Source organism: Delphinus delphis, chromosome 2, assembly GCF_949987515.2.
Source record: "Delphinus delphis chromosome 2, mDelDel1.2, whole genome shotgun sequence".
NCBI lineage: Eukaryota > Metazoa > Chordata > Mammalia > Artiodactyla > Delphinidae > Delphinus > Delphinus delphis.
Window position 1 is genome coordinate 98,538,083 of NC_082684.1, and position 23,709 is coordinate 98,561,791.

The window sequence follows — 23,709 nt, forward strand, 5'->3', positions numbered from 1 at the left end:
ATATACCCTGAGAAAACCATAATTCAAAAAGAGTCATGTACCACAATGTTCACTGCAGCTCTATTTACAACAGCCAGGACATGGAAGCAACCTAAGTGTCCATCAACAGATGAATGGATAAAGAAGGTGTGGCACATATATACAATGGAATATTACTCAGCCATAAAAAGAAACGAAATTGAGTTATTTGTAGTGAGAGGAATGGACCTAGAGTCTGTCATACAGAGTGAAGTAAGTCAGAAAGAGAAAAATACCATATGCTAACACATATATATGGAATCTAAAAAAAGAAAAAAGAATGGTTCTGAAGAACCTAGGGGCAGGACAGGAATAAAGACGCAGGTGTAAAGAATGGACTTAAGGACACGGGGAGGGGGAAGGGTAAGCTGGGACAAAGTGAGAGAGTGGCATGCACATATATATACTACCAAATGTGAAATATATAGCTAGTGGGAAGCCGCCGCATAGCACAGGGAGATCAGCTCAGTGCTTTGTGACCACCTAGAGGGGTGGGATAGGGAGGGTGGGAGGGAGACGCAAGAGGGAGGAGATATGGAGATATATGTATATGTATAGCTAATTCACTTTGTTATAAAGCAGAAACTAACACACCACTGTAAAGCAATTATACTCCAATAAAGATGTTAAATAAATAAATAAATAAGATTTAAACCCATAGATACACAGAGATACGCCCTTCCTCTGAGGGGGGTAAAGGTGTCTAGTTATTTATAATTTATTCTTCAAATATCCCACTGCTTACTGTGTTGCAGGATAGTAGTTTCTTACTGAGCAAATGAAAGTACAGTCTGTTTTGAAGAAACCAAAAGGAAAATAGAGCTTCTGTTCAGGATATTAAGAAACTTGTATCTGTTCGAAGACCTTGTTGAGACTGTTGATGCAGGAGTCAAAAATATGGAAGTCTTGTGAAGAGTAAGAACCTTCGACCGAGTGCATGCCCTCTGGGGTTGACCTCTGAGCTGCAGACCCGAGGCTGCAGCAATGGGAGCCCATGCTCAGAGGCATCAGCATTTAGTGCCTGTCTTCCTTCCTTTTGTGCTGAGTATAATTCGTAGGTTTACCCCATGGTCTGTGATGTGTGCCTGGCAAGAACACCATCGTTGTGGTGGTGTCACTCCAAGACAGACTATCAATGCTGATTCCTTGGGCCTTTTCAGTTGATCAAACCCACTGTACCAAACAATTGCTTCAAAATATTAATAAAAACAGCTGTCATTAATGAGTGCTGCTAGGTGACAGGTACCTAGTGGCTTGCTTTGTATATTTTAACTTACGTAATTCTCACAGCAACTCTATTATTTTTGTTTCCATTTTACAGATGATCAAAGTGAGGCCTAGAAGGATTTAAAATTTTATTCAGTATTTTACAGTTAGTAAGTGGCAGAACCAGCATTCTGATTCCAAAGCCTGGACTCTCACTTCAGTATTCTTGCGTTTGCCTAGAACTATGGGCGTATTTTATATTACCATTTTCACTATTTTTGAAACTCTGCTGAAGAAGTACATCTTATTAGCGTGTCAATTTGTCTAACACTATAAATGTAAGTACCCAAAAAATTCTTTACTAGCCAGAGTGATCTGTTTATTCCATGCCACGTGAAGCTGACCTTAAATATCTCCTTTCTCTGAACAGATGGATACTTTGAGAATGTTTGAATGAAAGACCTAGGCTGAATAAGCTGTGAATGCTGCCACAGAGGAAGGAAGGGCGGATGAGAGGATTTTACTTAGTTTTGCTTCCTATTTTCAAATGTGGCATAATCAATTTATCGCCTCTCAGACCTGCATCCACCTTCATTGCCTTCTAAGGAAAGAATGGATCTAGGCCCTTGCATTGTCTTTGTCAGCTGACTTGATGTGCAGCTGTTAGCAGAGGAGGTGGAGGCCTTTCAGCAGGAGTGGTTCTTGGTTCTTGCGTGTTGCTGGCTTCTGCGGCCCCTGCACTGTGCACCAGCCAGCAGTTCACCCAGCGTGCCCTGTACAGCTCTGTAGGGATAGCTCTGTGAGACACCCCTGCCCTGGAGGGCGGAGGTCACGTTTGGTTTCCGGGTAGCACGGTGCCTTTCATTATGCTATGAAAGCTTTCAAATCTCTGCCCTTTTTCCTACACCCTTACCATGTTTGCCCTGCCTAATTCAGTGCTTCTTGATCAGACTGGCTTCTTTCCTCTGTGCTTTGGTAACATCAATGCCACCGTGGAATCCCAAACTAAAATCATGTTCTGTGTCCATGGACTTGCAGTCTGCCACTTCCCAGCCCCTTCGTGGGAAGTGTGGGATGTCTTTGACCGCTTTTTGGTACTTGTCTCCATTGACGTTAGAAATACTAGAAAATAGCAGTTCCCTTTCCTGTAAAACTAAATGTACAGCTCTTGAGCCATATTGTTTCCTCCTGGTATTTAGTTTAATCTTTTTCGGTCCATTTGTGCTTCAGACCTTCCCTGGAACTCAGGGCTCATAATGATCAGCAGCTCTTGTTGACGCATTGTGTGGCCGGGAGCTCGACTGTTCTGTCTCCCTGCCCAGCACCTCAAATGAGTGGGAGACTCCACTTCTTATTATTTCCCTTCCTCAGCTTTCATCTAGTTCCTAATTCACATGGCTGTGTAAGAATTGCATCCAAGACGCTTGTAATTAAGGTTCTGTGACACTTAATCAAATGCCTTCGTGGTTCCTGCATCAGAGCTACTGATGTCACTCGTGGATGCGTCCCGTGCAATGATGCTGAGCTTTCAAGGGAAGATTTGCTGTGTAGCAACCTGCTTATCCACGTTTTCCTAAAAGTTTTTAGTTTCGTGAGGTCTTGTAGGATTGATCTGGGTTTTAGGCTAAGAGCTATGAACGTATTCTCAGCTAATACCCCTTTTCCAGTCTTCTTAACTGTTGATCCAGACGCCCCTTCCTGGAATCCAGGGCGCTTGGAACTGCCAAGGGGCCTCTCCATGGCACCCGATGACACATGTTGGTTCTCACAGAAGATAGACTTCATTGTGTCCCCTTTGCCGTGTGGTCCAGTCTTACTCTCTCCTCTCGTCCTGCAGCTGTTAGACACGTACAACTGGCAACAGGGGGAACTAGGAGAGCTCCCAGCCTTGTTGAGGATGGAAGGGAGAAGCCAAGTTAGAACAACCAGGAGAGTCGCACGGTGACATGGGTTGGTTTTCTCCCCCGACTAATCATCATATTTCGAAACATCTTTCCAAAAAGGTCTCTCCATCTAGTCACTCTCCTGAGATGTTAGTGGTCCTTTTTTGGTTTGGATATTTGGGTTGGGAGTGGGGAGTATTAAGCCCTGAAAAGCTTACCATGTGGAGGTAATTCTGATCCTAACATTTCATTCAACATTGCCGTGAATGCTTTTTGCCCTAATTACACTGTGCACCCCAGAGGCAGCTCTTCAACTTCAGGGCCGCACACCTCTTTCCGTATCTTTGCCTTGTTTTGACTGGGTGAGCATGGTCTCTAGGGGTCTTCAGTGATCACGCCAGCACTGCTGTTTGGGGAGGGTCATCCTGGTATTCCACCTACCATCGTTATTCATCACGTTGTGTTATGGACCCTTCAGGGTGCTATTTATAGATGTTTTAAATGTTTCTTATGCCATTGTTTTGCAGTTAAAATAAGACACAGAGTTGGCTTTTGAAAAGAATTAGTTACTTCATCAGTTTATGTATTGTTCAATTTTGCTGTACAGTAAGCTATCCAACATCTTAGTGACTTAACAGCAACAAGCACTTATTTCTGACTCATGGCCAACTGTGGGTAAACTCTTTACCTTCTGGGGCATAGGCCAGGAGTGGCTCCTAGTTTGGGCATGTGAGTGTCTTTGTGATTGAAAATATTCTTGTTTTACTATTTTCTTTCAATTTTGTGAAAAAAATTTAGCACACTTGTGTTTGGTTTTAGCAATTTTTTTAAATGTGGGAAAAAATCCACACTTCTTTAAAATGTACCTTTCTAATCTATTCATATTTTCTAAAATGATTGTTTTATGTCAAAAATATAACTTTTATCTGATTGCAAAAGTAATTTATGCTCAAGGCAAAAAACCTTGCATATATCTAAAAGAATGGACAAAAAACAATACATTGTAATTTTGTCACCCTTACATGACTACTCAATATTTTTGTGTAGTTCACTGAACTGGAAAGGAAGGGGTAAAACTATATTTACAGACACCATGATGGTTTATTTTGAACATTTTAAGAAATTTACAAAACTAGTAGAAATAATGTGAATTTTGCAAGGGCGGAAGGGAGAAATTCAGTGTCTAAAAACTAGTTGTATTTGTATACACTAGCAACAAAAATTGTAAGTGAAATAAAAAAACAATGCTTTTTATAATAACATCAGTAACATCCAGCATTTAGGAAGACTTCCTCAGTGAAAGTTACAGAACATTGTTGGTAGAAATTAAAGGAGGAAAAAAATGGAGAGATCCACCGTGTGTTCATGGATTGGAAGACTCAATATTAAGATAGTCTCTCTACATTGATTTATAGATTTAACATGAATCTAATCAAAATCCCAACAGAGTTTTTGTAGAAATTGACAGAGTGTTTCTAAAATTTCCATGAAAATGAGATCAAATCTGGATAGCCAGAACAAACTTGAAAAGAACAAAGTCGGAGGACTTGCACTACCTAATATCAAAATTTATGATAAAACTACAATAATCTTCCTTATCAATACCCCAATGACATTTTTTGCAGAAATGAAAAAATTCTAAAATTCATATGGAATCTCAAAGGACCTCAGATAAGCAAAACGATCTTGAGAAAGAACCACAAAATGGAGGCCTCACAATTCCTGATTTCAATATAAATTACAAAGGTACAGTAATCAAAACCCTGTGGTACAGGCATAAAGGCAGGCATGTAGAATAATGGAAAAGAATAGAAAGCCCAGAAATACACTCTGTGTATATGGTCAGATGATCTGGGACAAGGCTGCCAGAGCTGCACAGTGGGGAAAGGATAGTCTCTTCAACTAACAGTGTTGGGAAAATTGGCTTTTGTTTTGCAAAAGAAAGAGGTTGGACCATTATCTTACACCATATACAAAAATTAACTCAAAATAGATTATAGACCTAAATGTAAGACCTGACACTGTAGAATTCTTAGAAGAAAACAAAGGGGGAAAGCTTCATGACATTGGATTTGGGAGTGATTTATTGAATATGACACCAAAAGCACAGGCAGCAAAAGCAAAATTAGACAAGTGAGACTACATCATACTTAAAACTTCTTTGCAGTAAAGAAACAATAGAGGGAAAAGGCAACCTATGAAATTGAAGAACATATCCTCTTGTATACATCTGATCATGGGTTAATATCCAGAATATATAAATAACTCCTACAACTCAGTAACATTAAATAACCGAATTTAATAATCGACAAAAAACTTTAATAGACATTTCTCCAAGGAAGATGCACAAATGACCTATAAGTCCATTAAAAGATGTTCAACATTACTAATTATCAGGAAAATGCAACTCAGAACCACAGTGGGATACCACTCACACCCATTAGGATGGCTATTATAAAAATTTTTCTTAAACAGAAAACAAATGTTGGTGAGTATGTAGATAGATTGGAACCCTTGTGCACTGTTGGTAGGAATGTAAAATGGTGCAGCAGCTATGGAAAACAGTATGGAGCTTCCTCAAAAAATAAAAAATAGAACCACCATATGATTTATGAATTCTATTTGGATATATCTCCAAAATATTAAAGCAGGGATGCGAGCAGATATTGCCACACCAATAGTCATAGCAGCATTATTCACATTAGCCAGGAGGTCAGAGCAACTTAAATCCATCGGTGGATGAATGGATAAAGAAAATATGGTGTGTATATATAGTAGAATACTGCTGAGCCTTAAAAGGAAAGGAAATTACGACATATTCTACAGCATATTCTTGAGGACATTTTGCTGTGAGAAATAAGCCAGTCACAGAAAGACAAATACTGTGTGATTCCACTTATATGAGGGATCTAAAATAGTAAACTCATAGAAACAGAAAGTAGAATGGTGGTTGCTCAGGATTGGGGACAGGCAGGTGGTGAGTTGCTGTTAGGTGGGTGTAGAGCTTCAGTCATGCAGGATGGATGGGGACTTCTGGGGTCTGTGGCACAATAACGTACATGTGGTTGACAGTATTGTGCTGACCACCTGAAAATTGCTGGGAGGGTGAATCTTATATGTTTTGTAAATACTCTAACTGAAAAAAATATATAATTAATCAACATAGTATAGAACTAGCAGAAGGATAGACAAATGGATTTACTGTACCAGATGGAGAGTTCAAAATTAAACCTGTACACACATGGTCAGGTGACACTTGACAAAGGAGCTAGGGCAATTTAATAAGGAAAGGAAAATCTTTACAACAAATGGTACTTGAAAAATCAGGTAAGCATGTGGGAAAATGTGAACACCAACCTCCACTTCCACTACTTAGAAAAATTAACTTGAGATGTTACCTAGACCTAAAAGTAAAAGGTAAAAGTATAAAACTTCCCAAAGAAAACAAAGGACTGTATTTTTTGAACCTTGGGGTAGGTAGAAATTTATAGGCAGGATTCAAAAAGCACTAGCTAGAGAGGAAAAGATAACAAAATGAATCTCATGAAAATGAAAAATTTCTCCTCATCAAGCACACTATTAAGGGTTTGAAAGTTGAGCCATAGACTTGGGATGAGTATTTTCAAAACATATATCTTAAAAAAAAAAAGCTTGTATCCATAATATATAAAGAACTAGTATAAATCAGTAATAAAAAGGCAGCTCAAAAACTTGGACATATACTTCACAAGAGATGATATGCAAATGTCCAAGAAGTCCAGGATTGTGGGTGTAGTAGTATCCTGACTGCAGACTTCTAACTGGTTTCCTGGCTCCTACTCTGATTCTCTTGCAGTGTCCTTCACAACATCCAGAATGAGCCCTCCAAAATGGAATCAGATCATGTCATCCATGCTCACCCTTCTTCCCCCATGCTTCCCTGTCAAAGTTAGAATGGTAGCCAAGCTCTGTACCACTCCTGTAAAGCCCTTCATCCTGGTGAGTCCCTCTGCTGGTGTTGTGTGCATTGTGCCAGCACCATCCTCATTCACAGTGCAGGGCCTTTGAGCTGGCTTTTCCCTCTGTCTTGGAGATTCTCATCTTACTATTCAGATTTCACAGTAAGAGAGCTCTTCCCTGGCTTCACAGTTAAGTAGGTACTCAATCTTTTTATCTTATTTTCATTCTTACCCCCTTTGATTGTCTGTTGTCTGTCTTTAACCCTTTAGAAAGTGAGCTGCATGAGACACAGTACCTTGTCCACCTGATTCTCCACGCCAAGCCCTGAGGACACCACCTTACAAAATCGGCAGTAAAATATCATTTGTGGAGTTAACATAATGGGTTCATACACACAAAATACCTAACATAGTGACTGCCCCATAACTGATATTTGGAAAGTGTTAGCTAAGATCATTACCGTACAGCCTGTAAGGTGTACATACTTACCTTAACAGAACATTGAAATGAATTAAGAAGCTTGAAAATGTGACCTGTGAAGAAATATCTGAAGATCCATGTCCTTTCACTCTAAGAAAAGAAAACTCACAGCGATTTACATCCCGTATCTGATTATTTATACAGATCTAGGGTAATAAAATGAACAGTTAAAAGTCTATGAATGAATTTGAATGCCTTTTTCCTGGAGCTTTCAAACTAGCAGGTTTACACTTATTTTCCTTCCTTCCCCACTCATCCATTTGTGACAGTTTCTGTAGGATGATAAACTCTTTCACAGGACCAGAAAGAAAGCAGAAAAGCTTGGGGCCTTCCGGCTGTCCCTGAACAATGGAGTGATTTAGCTCTCGCTTTGTTTCAGACGTCCATACAGAAGCTGTCCAGGCTGCGCTCGCTAAACACAAAGAAAGGAAGATGGCAGTGCCTATGCCTTCCAAACGCAGGTCCTTGGTTGTGCAGACCTCGATGGACGCCTACACACCCCCAGGTGAGCAGCAGGTCCCGTCTGCTTCATGAAGTCAGTGCCAGCAACTGCGATCTTTCTAACGTTCAAAATCATGGTGCTGTCATTCAGATTTTGAGAACCAGAAGTCCAGAAATAGTAAATACGCTCTAAATAAAACTTGGAAGGAAAATTGGCATGATTATATATATGTCTATATAAATAAATGTTTTTAAACTTTTCATTTAGACTCAAATATGATACAGACTTTTTTTTAAAATCCTATAAAATTTTATTTAATTCTTTACAAAGCAAGAGAAGAGTTTGTACATCCATCCTTCTAACCGAAGCTGGATTTCTCTTCTGCTTAGACTGGTGTATGCATATTCTCAAGTCTTTAAAATGTCAGTAGGTTGTAATGTTCTGTTAAGAAATTGAATGAATTGAAAAATTTAGGCAGTTACTTAAATCTGGTGTCATCAATTTTTCCTGTGAAGTGCAGGTAGTATTTTGGGGTATCACAGCTGCTTGCTCTGCTATTGTGGTGCTGAAGCAGCAGCCATGGGCAACATGTCAGTGAAAGGCATGGCTATGTGTCAATAAAACTTTAGTCACAAAAACAGGCAGAGGGTTTGGTCCACAGGCCTGCCAACCCCTGATCTAAATGGTTGAAGGTAATATCCCATTGTATTTCTGCTTTTGTTTAATCTTGAATTTTATATAACTACCTAAGATCTCTACTCTACCCAAATAATTATAATCTGTATCTTGTGATCTTCAAAACTGAAGTGAAACATGAAGTTAAACGTCCAGGTATCTATTAGAAACATGAATGATTGAACCTAATTTACTTGATTTGTGTGTGTGTGTGTTTCTGGTTCCAACATTATTCATGTCGTTGTTGCCACTCTGTCTTTTCTGCAGATCTAAGTTACCTGACACCCCTTTGTTCATAAGAGAAATTTAGGGTGCAGTAAGAATAGTTGAACATACATAGCATTTTTTGGAGTCTTTTGAAGTTAGTCATGAGTGTTTGCAAACAGTGAGGGTAATAGAAGCACACACTTCAACTCACAGATGTGGTCAAGTATATCCAATACTGCTTCAAACAACTCTTAAGTCTTCAGCTTTACATGCCTCTAAAAGTGAACATCCTGAGCTTTGTAAGACAAAACTTAAATAATATAAAACTTAGTTGTTTTGTTTTGTCTTAACAGATAATACCACAAGTGTTCTTTATCTCAAGAATATAATATTCTAATAGGAAAGGGTGTCCTTTTCGCCAATTTCCTTCCTTTTTGTTGAGCCACAGCATGTATTTTGGACTCTTTTTAAATCAGCATAATTAATATACTTAATCCTATTTAGTTTATGGTTATAATTTGCCAAAATTTATAAGTGGTGAAAAATTATTTTGTATGTGTTTATACAACAAACAGAATGGACTTATAAGAATAACAGACCCCACTTAAAATATATTTTAGCCAACTCTTTGGAACTAGACAGTATTCAGGGAGATGGACATTTTTCTGAGCCACTTTTTATGGGAAATGTTGAGTCTAAAGTACAAGGTGCAATGTGATTATTTGTGTATGTGCTTTTTCACATGTTGAATCCATCCTCATGAGTGTTGTTGTGTCATGCATGATGAAAGACAAAACTTTCAGGAGAACGAACCTTGTACAAAGGTCTTTGCAAAATATAAAAGAATGTTATTGGAAATGAGTGTCATTTTTGGTGCAACATTTGCATTTAATTGTTTGGTTAGCATTTTCACGTACACCATATAATACATTTTGTAAACTGTCATTCAGGAGTCCTAGTAACAGTATCACATGGGATAGTTTTGTACAATCATAAATGCCAACACCATCATCATAAAAATTTTCATTCATAACCTATTTTGTGCTTATCAGGAGTCTACATATTTGTAACTGTACTTGCTTGAAGAAAATCGTGGCTCAGCTTCATTTTCTCTCACTCTGTTTTCCTTGGTTGCTGATAGCATTTGTTAGAACTAATTTTGTGTCCAGTTTTCTTCAGAGAATATTCCTGAAGTTTATATTCTCTGCATAAAGTGGTTGCTGACTAGTATCATAGTTTCTAGAAAAGATATGATTAGGATCGTTGCAATGCCAGTCTTCTATAGATGAAACTTTGCTTTATTTTTCACGTACAAAAATATAAGAAGAATTTGTCAGTACTTTTGCTTCCAGCCATAATGAAATAACTTACCAGACTAACGCATACACCATAAACAACTATAAAGCTGCACAAAACAAATAAGATGACTGCTTTTAGGCAGTGGACCTCATTCAGGGAATCAAATGAAAATATGTCAAAGAACTAAATGAAAATATTATCTTAATACTTGAGCTGATCAGGGAAAGGAAAAAATATTTTAAAAATTAATAGAAACTCTAGAAATGAAAAATATAATACAGAAATGATATTTTACTAGATCAGCTTAGCATCAGATTGGAGAAGTAGGATAAAAGAGTCTGTGAACTTAGATAAAGAGAAATTAACCAAACTGAAGAATGAGAAGTCAAAAGATAAAAGAAAAATTAACAGAACCTCAAGCATCTGTGATACAATGTTAACATACTTATAATTGGAATCCAAGAAGGAAAAGAGAGTGAGAAAAGGGAAGAAAAACTACTTAAGGAAATAAGGGTCACAAACTTCTCAGATTGATGTAAAACACCACCTCACAGATCCCAGAAGTTCAGTGAATGCCATGCAGATTAAGTATGAAAAGAATCATCCCTAAATTAATAATAGTCCAAGTGCTGAAATCCAAAGATTAAGAGGAAATCTTGAAAGTCATCAAAGGAAAACAGATATATTGCATACAGAAGAACGGTCATATGAATTATGAATACTTATGTGAAGATGCAGTAAAGGCCAGAAGACAATGAGAAGACATTTTTATAAAGTACCAAAAGGAAAAGACTGAAACTGTCAATTCATACTCAGTGAAAATATACTTCATAAACGAGGGTGAAAAAAAGGCATAATGAGACACATGAAAGCTCAGAGAATATGGTGCCAGCAGAACTGCAAACGCACTAACAGATGTCATTTAGCTGATGGGAGATGATCCCAGATAAAAATTTACATCTATGAAAAGGAAAGAAGAACACTGGAAACAGTAAATAGCTGGGTAAACGTAAAATTCTATGCTTTTTCTTGTAATTTTCTTTAAAACAACAATTGCACAAAAGACAAGGCCAGGTGAATGGAATTATACTGTTGTATGGTTATGAAGTAGGAAGCAGAAAATGGAAAGAATGAAATGAATAGTGTCAGGTGTGATGTGAGATGGGAGAGAAAGTTTGTAGTGTCAGATTTGAAGAGCAAACAGTTACAGTATTGACCCCGTATGGACCCATTGAGGATTCATATTCTTAGCCCTAAAGTAACCACTAAAAAAAATGAGAAGAGGTATAGGTAAGAATTTAATAGAGAACATAAAATGAAACTCTTAAAAAATATTTGGGGGGCTTCCCTGGTGGCGCAGTGGTTGAGAGTCCGCCTGCCGATGCAGGAGACATGGGTTTGTGCCCTGGTCCAGGAAGATCCCACATGCCGCAGAGCGGCTAAGCCCGTGAGCCATGGCCGCTGAGCCTGCGCATCCGGAGCCTGTGCTCCGCAACGGGAGAGGCCACAACAGTGAGAGGCCTGCGTACTGCAAAAAAAAAAAAAAAAAAAATTTGGTTAATAGAAACAAAGGTGGGAAAAATCAACCACAGAGATTAAAATAGGAGGAATGAATGGAAAACAAATAGCAAAATGTTAGATGTAAACTCACTCGTATAAATTATTACATTAAATGTAAATGGACCAAACGCCCACTTAAAAGATAGAGATTGTCAGACTGAATAAAAAAGGAAGATACATCTATATGTTGTCTATAAGAGACACATTTGAATATAAAAACAAGGATAGTTAAAAATAAAATGATGAAAAAATATACAATGCAAACATAAAGCATAGGAAGGTGAAAAGTCTATATTAATATCAGACAAAGTAGACAGCAGGACAAAGTAGTACCAGATATAAAGATGAACATTGCATATTGGAAAATGAGCAATTCACCAGGAAGTTATAACAATGAATATTTATATACCTAAAAACAGAGCATTGTAATTTATAAGGCAGAAACTGGCATAATGAAGGGAAAAATAGAAAAAACAAAAATAATAATTGGAGATTCTTAAAATATTCTTCTTAAATAATCATAAGAAAGTTGTCAAAACAACACTATCAACCAACTTGATGTAGTTGATACTTACAGAATATTATGCCCAACTATTGCGGAAAACACATTCCTTTTTAATACCATTCTTGGGGTATAATTTACATCCCATAAAATTAGCACATTGTAAGTGTATGATTTAATGACTTGTAGTAAATATATAGATTGTGAAGCTATTGGTGCAGTCCAGTTTTAAAGCATTTCCTTCTCCCCGGAAAGTTTCCTTGTGCCCATTTGCAGTTAATTCCCATTCTCACACCCAGGCCTAGGGAGCATTTGATCTGATTTATGTACCTCTAAGAATATTCTAGACATTTTGTAAATGAATTAATAAAATATATCCTTCTGTATCTTCTTTAGCATGTTTTTGAGCATCCATTTTGTAGCATCAGTAGTTCATTCATTCTTATTGAGAATTGTATTCTATTAGATAGATATGCCACATTTTGTTTATCCAGTCACTAGTTGATGGATATTTAGCTTGTGTCCACTTTTCAGCTATTATGAATAATGCTGCTATCAACATTTATGTGCATATATTTGTGTATATATATATAATTTCATTTATCTTGGGTAGATTCCTAGGAGTGGAATTAATGAGTCTTATGGTAAGTTTATGTTTGACTTTTAAGAAACTGTCACATTGTTTCCATAATGGCTATACCATGTTATATTCCGACCAGCAACATATAAAGATTCCAGTTTCTCAGCATCCTCACCAACACTTGGTATTGTCCTTATTTTTTTAATAGTCATTCTAGTGGATATGAAATAGTATTTCATTATGGTTTTAATTTTCATTTCCCTAATGACTAATGATGCTAAGGATCTTTTTGTGTGCTTGTTAGCCATTTGTATATATTCACTGGTGAAATGTCCCGATTTTTTGCCCATTTTTATTTATTTTTTATTTATTATTTTTTAAATTTTATTTATTTATTTTTGGCTGCGTTGGGTCTTCGTTGCTGCACGTGAGCTTTCTCTAGTTGCGGCGAGCAGGGGCTACTCTTCGTTGCGGAGCGTGGGCTTCTCATTGCAGTGGCTTCCCTCATTGTGGAGCACGGGCTCTAGGCATGCGGGCTTCAGTAGTTGCAGCACGCGGGCTCAGTAGTTGTGGCTCACGGGCTCTAGAGCACAGGCTCAGTAGTTGTGGCACATGAGCTTAGTTGCTCTGCGGCATGTGGGATCTCCCAGGCCAGGGATCGAACCCGTGTCCCCTGCATTGGCAGGCGGATTCTCAACCACTGTGCCACCGGGGAAGCCCTTTTGCCCATTTTTAAAATGAGTTGTCTGTCTTCTCACTGGTTAAGAGTTCTCTATGTAATCTGAATACAAGTTCTTTATCAGGTATACAATTTGCAAACTGTAGTTTGTCTTTTCTTAATGTTGTCTGTGGTGGAGAGAATTATGGCCCCCTCCAAAGATATCCATGTCCTAATTTCTAGAACTTGTGAATATATTACCTTACATTGTAAAAAAAAGACTTTGCAGTCATGATTAAGTTAAGCACCTTGAGATAGGGCAGTTATCCTGGATTAACCAGGTGGGCCCACTGTAATCAAAGAAGTCTCTATTCAGGCAGAGAATGAGAAATACAATACTGTGTAATCTCAGTCACATGTGGAATCTTAAAAAAAAAAACAGAAAAAGAGATCAGATTTGTGGTTACCAGAGGCAGGGAGTGGTGGGAGAGGGAATTGGAGGAAGGTGGTCAAAAGGCAAAAACTTCTTGTTATAAGTACTAGGGATGTGATGTACAATATAACTATAGTTAACGCTGCTGTATGATCTATGTGAAAGTTGTTAAGAGAGTAAAATTTAAGAGTTCTCATCACAAGGAAGAAAGTTTTTTTCTCTATTTTATGAGATGATGGATGCTAACTAAAGTTACTATGGTAATTATTTCCTAATATATGTAAGTCAAACGATTATGCTGTACACTTTAAACTTATACAGTGATATATATCAATTATATTTCAATAAAACTGGAGGAAAAAAGGTCCTTAGGGAAAAGTATCAAAGTAAAAAAAAAAAAAAAGATAATGAACCAGAGGTTGGAGGGATACACTTTAAAGATCGATGAAGGGGCCATGAGCTGGTGACACAGGTGGGCTCTAAGAAGGTAGAAAAGGTAAAGGAGTGGATTCTCCCTTGAAGCCTCCAGAAGGAATAAAACCCTGCCAACACTTTGATCTTAGACTTCTGACCTCCAGAACTGTTAAGATAATAAGTATGTGCAGTGTTGTCAGCCACTGAATTAGTGGTGACTTGTTATGTTACCCATAGCTTAAGAGTTTTCCATTTTGATGAAGTTCAGTTCATCAGTTATTTTATGGATCGTGCTTTGGGAAGTTTCAGAAATTTTATAGTTTTAGTTCTTTCATTCAGGCCTGTGATCCATTTTGAATTAATTTTTATTTATGGTATGAGGTAAGGATCTATGTTTTTTATTTTGGTTTGGTTTTTTGATACGTGAATATTCAGTTGCCCAGCCCATTTGTTGAAAAGATGATCTTTTCCTCATTGAATTATCTTGGGAATCTTCGTCAAAAATAAATTGACCATGATCATAAATGTAAGACTATATTTCTGGGTTCAGTTCTGTTCCATTGAAATATATGCCTATTCTTGTGCTAATATCACTATCTTGATTACTTTAACTTCATAGTAAGTTTTAGTATCAGGTAATGAAGTCCTCCATCTTCCTCAAAATTATTTTGGCTATTCTCAGGCCTTTGCATTTCCAAATAAATTTTAAAATAAGCTTTCAATTTCTTAAAAAAAGCCTTCTGGGATTTTACTAGGTATTGTCTTAATTTTTTGTTAGATATATTGCTAAGTGTTTTATCCGTTTTGATGCTGTCATGATGGAATTTTTTTCTTAATTTCATTCTTTTATTGTTCAGTGCTAGTGTCTTATAAAGATATTTCATATCTTTTTTTGGTGGTCCTGTGAATTTAAGAAGTCAGATGTATAACTATGCAACTCTTTTCACCTGCCACAGTGACAACGCATGCTAACTGATTGGATGGCTGGATTTTGACTTCTGACTACTAGATCAACGTGTGCTTGTTCCCTGGGAGGTGGGAATAATTTGCAGTCTGTCCAGCCAGAAAAGGGTGTGGGGGAGCATTGATGCCTATCTGCTTTGATAAGAGATATCTTGGTTCTCTCACTCTGTATGTGCTTGTCCCACTGCAGAAATTCATCTTGTCCCATTGTCTTTTAGTCCTCTCAACAGAGGCATTCCCCATTAAAGAACTTTCTTGGAGGCTCCACTCAACAAATTTTGATTAAGTCCCCCCCCAACCCCCACTTCAAGGATAACTGGAAAATTAGCTGGGCACATTGATGACTTTGTCAATGCAGGGGTAGTTCTGGATGCTGAGAATATCCGGGTGCTGGTAGATTCATTGTCTGGTGAGAGCCTTCTTCCTCATAGTCGTCCATGTTCTCACTGTGTCCTTACATGGCAGAAGGGGCTAACTCATTTATTAATTCAAGAATTTTTCCATGTGTTCCTTAGAATTTCCTACATATAAGATCATGTCATCTGTGAATAAAGACCGTTTTACAACTTCCTTTCTAATCTGGATGGATGTCTTTAATTTTTACTTTTCCCTGTAGTTCACTGGCCAGAACCTGCTGGATAATGTTGAATAGAAGTGGCAAGAGGGGACATTCTTGCCTTGTTCTTATCTTAGGGGAAATGTATTCAGTCTTTTACCAGTATATACAGTGTTAGCTATGGGTTTTCATGAATGCCTTTCATCAGGTTGAGGAAGTTTCCTTCCATTCCTGCATTGTTGAGAGGCTTTATCATGAGTGGGTGTTAGGTTTTGTAAAATACTTTTTCTGACTTTTAAGGTTAACATACTTTTTTTTTCTCTTTATTCTACTAATATGATATATAACATTAATTCATTTTTGAATGTCAAATTAACCTTAATTCATGTTCATATGTGTAATCCTGGTTACCACTTGGTCATTTTATATGTTGCTTGATAATGTTTGCTAATATTTTTGAGGATTTTAGTGTCTATATCATGAATGATATTGTTCTGTAGTTTTCTTATGAAAAGATGGGGTGGGAAATGAAAGATTGATTTGTAAAGGGGCATGAGAAAACTTTTGGGGAGGTGGTAATGTTCTGTGTGGATATAGGGGTGTATACATTCTCAGAAGTCTTAAGTCTGAAGACTTGAATAGATATTTTTCCAAAGAAGATATACAAATGGCCAATAATTACATTTAAAGATACTCAACATCACTGATCATTAGGGAAATGCAAATCAAAATTACAAAGAGATACAACTTCACACCCATGAGGATGGTTACTATCAAAAAAAAAAAAAAGGAACAGAAAATAACAAGTGTTGGTAAGGATATGAAGAAATTGGAACCCTTGTGCACTCTTGGTGGAAATGAGGTGCATAGAGGTGCAGCCTCTATGGAGAATAGAATGGCAGTTCCTCAAAAAATTAAAAATAGAATTTACTATATGATCCAGTAATTCCACTTCAGAGTACATACCCAAAAGAATTTAAAGGAGACTCTCAAAGAGATATTTATATACCTATGTTCACAGCAGCATTATTCACAACAGCAAAAACATGGAAGCAACCCAAGTGTCCACAGCAGATGAACGGATAACAACATGTGGTCTGTACATATCATGGAATGTTATTCAGCCTTAAGAAGGAAAGAAGTTCTGACACATGCTGCAAAGTGGATGAACCTTGAAGACATTTTGCCAAGTGAAATAAGCCAGTCACAGAAAGACAAAAGTGCGATTCCACTTAACATGAGGTACTTAGAGTAGTCAGAATTACACAGAGAGAAAGTAGAGTGGTGGTTGTCAGGGGATGTGGGGGGAAGGGGCAATGGAGAGTTACTGTTTAATGGGGACAGAGTTTCAGTTTTACAAGGTGAAATGAGTTATGTGGATGGATGGTGGTGAAATGAGTTATGGGGAGGGTTGTCCAACATTATGAATGTATTTAATATCACTGAACTGTACACGTAAAAATGGTTAAAATGGTAAAATTTATGTTATGTGTATTTTACCACAATTTCAAAAAAATTGAAAAAATTCTTAGGTCTGAATTCCAAAAATATAAATTTTATTTTTATGTAAATTATAATTCTAAGTTATTTTAAAAGGAAGGACAAGGGAAGAGAATCTGTTGGCCTTCTAATATTATTGTTGCTTCTGTAACAAATTTCTAATAGATAAACTTCTAAAAAATTTCTAGACAGCCTAGGTCACGTCACAATGATAATAAAATGCAATGTAAATATCCTTCACAAATATTGCTGTGTTAAAGAAAAAGTCCTTGTAAATCAACCATACTCCAATAAAAATTAATTTAAAAAAAAGAACAGTAACTAATACATTAGTAAGTGCTTAATAAGTATTGATGAATGAATGAGTGAATAAACAGCAAAATTAACATTAAAAAAAGAAAAAGTCCTATTTCTTGATTTAAGACAAATTACCCTTTCACTTATTCTCAGTAAATGTTCTAGAGCTACTCTCATCCTTTTTCCCTCCTGGCATCTCACATAACTCACCTATATGTATGATCCTAAATGTCATTCTTATATTGAAGTTTAAATAACAAGTATACAACGATTCGTGCTTGAAAACCTTGCTTCTAGGTGAAAAGTTATTAAATGAATACTATTTCCATTAATTTTAATGCAAAAAGTGACATGTTTTTGCTCAATCCAAGATACACAGTTTTCATAGATAGCAAAATAAATCAAGTAAATAATGAAAAACTTTTATAAGGAACAAATGTAAAAGTAAATGCATTTAGTTTGATCACAGAATGTAGTATGGTGATTTATTGTCCTCCTGAAAGGAGGAGGCAGCGTCCTTAGATGTAGGTTGGTAGAGAAGTCCAGATTGGGAGAGGCAGGAGGATGAGACCTGCCACACTCACATGGAACTTAAAATAGCACATGACTCAGAGAAACACCTCGGTATAAAGAAGGGCTACAGAGCATCACACTTCAAAACACGTGCAAGTTCAGTGTCTTTTAGAAAACGCCACCTTGACCTTCTCCCTTTGTGTCTGAGTACACAGAAAACATTTGGTTTCTCCCTCAAACTCTTGAGTGGAGGAAATTGGTGAGTATGTCTTTGTCTGAGATTGTAATGTCACAACTTTCTGTAGCATATATATGTAAGGTGTTTTGGATGAAGACTTCACTGCAGTGAAAAATAATTTGTCATCTGAAAAGTGTGTAATTTTTCAAGAGTGTTCAAAGGTCGTCGATCAGTTAGTGTGGGAGGTAGGTCTGTGTTCGCAGTGTTTGGAGAGGGACTAATCCTGGGGGGTGCTTCTTTGCTGTGATATACACGGCTGATCACCTGCCTCCCACAGATACCTCCTCTGGCTCAGAAGACGAAGGCTCGGTGCAGGGCGACTCCCAGGGGACCCCCACCTCCAGCCAGGGCAGCATCAACATGGAGCACTGGATCAGCCAGGCCATCCACGGCTCCACCACCTCCACCACCTCCTCCTCTTCCACCCAGAGTGGGGGGAGTGGCGCCGCCCACAGACTGGCTGACGTCATGGCTCAGACGCACCTAGGTGAGTGCCCTGCTGGGCAGTCGTCTGTCTTATTCTCGTTGTCCTTACGTCTGAGTGGCTGCTGAGTAACCCTGCCCTTTTTATTTTGAAATTTCTCTATTTGCGCATCTCGGCCATGGAATCCATCCGAGGGACAGAACAGAGCCCCACTCCCGCTTCTGGGCTGCTTTGTTGCGTTGGTTTTACTGTTTTGTGAAACCCTTGGTTTTACTATTCTTTACATCCCAGACGTCTCCTCTGCTGGTAGAAGAATGCTTTCTTGTTCGTTAGAGAAACTTGCAGCCGTATCTGGTTACGTGCTTTCTTCTCCTCATGCTAAAGTATGCTCCTAAATGAAATTTTAATTATGCTAATAAACAAGGCTGGGGACTTCAGAGTGAGTTTGCCCTTACTTTGGAAGTTACTTAGGAAGGGGAGGCTTTCATCACTACTGCTTATATGGTTTTCTGCCATAGGCATTCAGCTTTCTGGGGTGGTTCACGTTACTTTGTGTGTAGGTTCCATGATACATGGGATCCTCTGTATTTAAAAAAGCACAGAGTTAGGAAGCATTGGTAAGATGTTTGGAAATAGTGTAAAACAGGAGATGAAGTGAGAATTATTAGAGGAAAGGAGCATATTGGATGAGCAGGGGGCTGCGTGGAGGGGGTGAGTAAGGGTCCTGTTTCTCTGCCTGCACCCTAGCCCCCCACTCACTGCGCCACATTCATCTGGTGTGGAAGGCACAGCATGAGGTCCAGATCTGTCTGATCCATTTTCAGCTGTGGATTGAGATTTTTAAACATTTCAATAAAAAATTTTTCACAAAGTAAATTACTTGCTTTGAATGTGGTGCCAAGATGGTTCAGTATGTTCTCCATTCAAATGGGGTGGACCAGGGTCAGCCGCATCCAGGGACGTGGAAGCTGCACCTCCCTGTGCAGTGGTTGATCATCGAGCACAGGGCAGGTGCACGGCATCCTCCCACATCTATCCTCTTATCCGAAAACTCCATGTTTAGAAAGTAGGTAAGTGAAATGAATGAATGAAATACTCTGCCAGCTTCTCAGACTCAAAAAGTATTTCTAGATTATTGGCTACTTGACAAGAGTCAGAGGAATTCCAAACTGACTTCTCAGGACTTGGCCCCAGTGGCACTTGCTCAGCATGAAGTTGAGGTTAAAAGCAACAGCCTTTTCAGAATCAGCAGTGAGACTGGTTGTCTACCAGCAGGACACAGGCAGCCGGTTGGGAGGGCTGGGTCTGGTCCCAGTTCTCACGTTAACAGCTGCCGGCTTCTTCAGAAGTCAGTATTCCCTGCTCTAGTTTTTTAGTGGGAAGAAGAGGAATGATAATGTCTTTTCTTTGTACCCATTGCGAGTAAAAACGAGAAAATAGGAAAATTCTCCAGTTTTTAAAGTAACACTCACATGCAAAGTAGTAGTATTAAATTTCAGTTTAAAATGTTTTCGGGAACATACACTGGTTAATGTGTACTGAGAACCTCTATTTGAAATCATAGATAAAAATTAAGCAGAAATGTATATGATCGTTAAAGAGTTTCAGATGCTAAAATTTCTTCCTCTGTGTTTTGGAACCTGAGATAGCCCTGAGGCTCAGTCCGTGTGCTTTGTCTGGTAGCCACCTGGACGGGGTAGACGTGGAACTCCCTCCACCTCTGCCCCTCGCTCTTACCTTAGGAATGTGTGTTTTCTGACTGAGTACACTTCTAAGGAAATATCAGGAATCTTACCAAGAGAAACCCATAATTTTGAACAGATTACTCCCTGCATTTGTTTCTCCCTTTATGTAGTTACATGTGGAATATTGGAGGAAATTATAGCATGGAGAATTAAATTTATCCGAACTATAGAAGGTTGCGTTACTCAGGTACGTTAAGACTCAGTGTAACCTAAATATAGCTTCTCAGTGTGTGACATTTCAGTAATTTCTAATTTGGCACATAGATAAGTTCCTAGAGTATCCAGGAATTTTCTGTAAATATGAAAAAAACTTTTTGAAAGAAAGCAGTGGCAAAATAATAAAATAAGAAAAAGAGAATTAAGATATTTTACTCCAGGGCTTCCCTGGTGGCGCAGTGGTTGAGAGTCCGCCTGCCGATGCAGGGGACACGGGTTCGTGCCCCAGTCCGGGAAGATCCCACATGTCGCGGAGCGGCTGGGCCCGTGAGCCGTGGCTGCTGAGCCTGCGTGTCCGGAGCCTGTGCTCCACAACGGGAGAGGCCACAACGGTGAGAGGCCCGCGTACCGCCAAAAAAAAAAAAAAAAAAAAATTTTTTTTACTCCTGTGGCAAAAGCAAAAGAAGTAAAAAGTCAGAATTGGCAGTGTTCAACCTTTTGTTGAGGCCATCAGAAGCCTACAAATAAGAAAGTATTCTGTGTATGTCTGTGTTTTAAGGAATTTAGGGTCAAATAAACCACCAACTTGTAGTACCTCTGGTCCCTCAAGGTGAAGTACTTGGATAGAGTCTGTAGAAACCTCTTTTGCCCAAACGGTAGAGGAAAGACAAGCGTTTAAAGACCATGAAGAGGCTGTAACAAGTGGATGGTACTTCTGCTTTGTGGTTGTTGGAATGAAATCCTGTGTCCTTGTGGGTCCATCCTGACAACATGACAGGGACACTGCACGTGCATCTCCCATCAGGCTGGCTTAGCATACCATGCGGTCCCCGTCCAGGTGGTTTTTCCTCCTATGGCTCTGCTTGTTGTTATTCACACTTAAAACACTGACAACGAGGGCTCAAGACGTTCCCCATCCTGAGATGCTAAGGCTTGAGATGTGCACATTTGTGACACAAGAAGATGGACGTGCCATGCGACGGCTCCCTGCAGCTCAGACAGGACAAGGCCTGCACATCATTAAGGGCCCTCTCTCCACAATGATAGAGAACCAGAAGGTGTTTATTCAGAACCTCTGTGCATGTCATGTTCTTAAGACAGTTGGAAAGGAAAGGATCAACACCTCTAAAATATTTTATCATTATCAAAAGTCAAGGAGCATAATTTAGAGTAACCAGGAGAATTAAAGCAACACTTTGAAACTTCAAGAGGCATATTTGTAAAAGGTACTAGAGTAACATAGGAATTAGTAAGCTACATAGAAATGGAGAAACTGAAGAGGAACTGTTAATACATTTCTAGATTAAGAAATAAGAACAAAGCATAATAGATAACATGGTTGTATATTCAGAATCAAAATTTGTATATTCAGGAAATTAAAGAGACTTCTACATGAGCTGTTCTCTTATTTTGTACCTCCAGATGTATAGGTAAGGTCTGTGTCACCCTTTGTAACTGACACATCTGAGGTGTTGTCACATTCGGGTTTCATCTGCATGTGTTGGGGGTGTGTTGTCATTAGCCAGGTATTCATAGAAGTTATTGCCATTTCCGGACTGTCTTAGAATTTGTCAGCACGAATGCTGCTTTTGGTGTGTGCGGTTTGTATCAGCAAGGAAATTCTCATCAGGTTTCTTGCCTCTGATCCTGGTAAGCAGATAGATGTGCCCCCATGTGCTTGATACATAGTTAGCCTGGAGCCTGGCAGCTGTTGTCTGGACCTAGATTCTGGTGTTCTAGGGAATTTGCTCAGAGGGCTGCATAGCCACCGTTGTGATAAGTTACCCTAATTTATTTACGTATAATCATCCACAGTATCAAAGAATTCTTTTATAATCTCTTTATCCATACTTTTCAGACATTTACAGTCTTAAAATATTAATTACACACCGAGGATGGTGATATTAGCAAAGCCTGCACACTTGGGGCTGGGGTCTCCCTGCTGTACCCTCACCTCCCCTCCTGGCTGGGGCATCCCTGCATCTAGAGCTTCATGATTGAAAGGCAGGGTCAGTGAATTTTTCCAGGAAAGGACCAGAGAGTGGATATTAAGCTTTGTGGGCCATGCAGTCCCTGTGGCCGCTGCTGAATTCCGCTGGCTCAAGAGCAGAAGACAGTGCGTGAACCATAGGCATGGCTATGCCCCCACAAAACTTCATTTATAAACGCAGCTGACAGACCACCCTGTGAGCCATAGTTTGCCAACTCCTGTTTTAGAGAGTTTTAAGCCACGCTATTGAAAAAGTAAGCAAGAAAAGAAAATTTGCATTAGGTAACACAAGGCCGATGAGACTCTTCCATCAATTACTGCGTGTTTCTCGTGGCTCTTTGGGTGATACAGTACTAAAAGAGAGAGGGATCTCTCACTGGCCGACGTGACTGTGGGAGTTTTTAGTTAGGTCCTAGGTCTGGCTTCTAATCCTGCATTGTCTTGCTCAATTCATAATAAAGCTGAGATCTTCACAGATACTGAAATTGAGTGAATGTCACCATGGATCTTTTTCTGTCCCCTTGTCGAACATCTTTAACCACTGATCCTTTTCCAGCTGAGATGTTTCCATGTCTTTCTCCGTTCATTTTTTGCTATGTTTCCTTTTCTGGGGAAGAAAGCTCCTTTCCAAGTCTCATCTTTTCATCCTTATTCTGGATTCTGGCTCCTCCCAAATCTGCTGGCTCAGCTCTTTTCTCTTTTGTATCTTAGCTTCCCCCATTGGTGAACCGGAACTTTGGCTGTGATGATCACTCATTCCCTCCTCTCCCGGCCTGCACCACACCCTGGTTCTCCTTCCTGCTCTGTCCTTTCCTCTCCTCTGGTGGCTCCTCTCCCCACCCTGTCTCTCTGTGTTCTTGCCCATTTCATCCACTCCCACAGTTTTCGAGGCCATCTGCTCTTTCACGACCTTCAGATCTGTACCTCCTTCACCCGTCCACATTTCAGAGTGCCTCTTGACCCTGCACCTCAGCCCTACGCTGTGTCCCCAGGTCGCTTCGTCTGACAAGGTCCTGCACTCCCAGGAGCAG

General features: G+C 39.0%; 1 protein-coding gene across 4 annotated transcripts in view; it reads left to right on the plus strand.

Annotated features, from left to right (window-relative positions):
- The window catches only part of DIP2C (disco interacting protein 2 homolog C), a 359,853-nt gene that overhangs the window by 203,873 nt on the left and 132,271 nt on the right, over positions 1-23,709 (plus strand). For 3 of the 4 annotated variants that reach the window (XM_060005263.1, XM_060005260.1, XM_060005261.1), the window contains 2 exons: positions 7,906-8,031; positions 18,641-18,850. In XM_060005263.1, the coding sequence (XP_059861246.1) occupies positions 7,906-8,031; positions 18,641-18,850 (336 nt within the window). Of the gene's footprint in view, positions 1-7,905; positions 8,032-17,017; positions 17,058-18,640; positions 18,851-23,709 lie in introns of those variants that run through there. The other variant, XM_060005262.1, reaches the window with a different exon arrangement.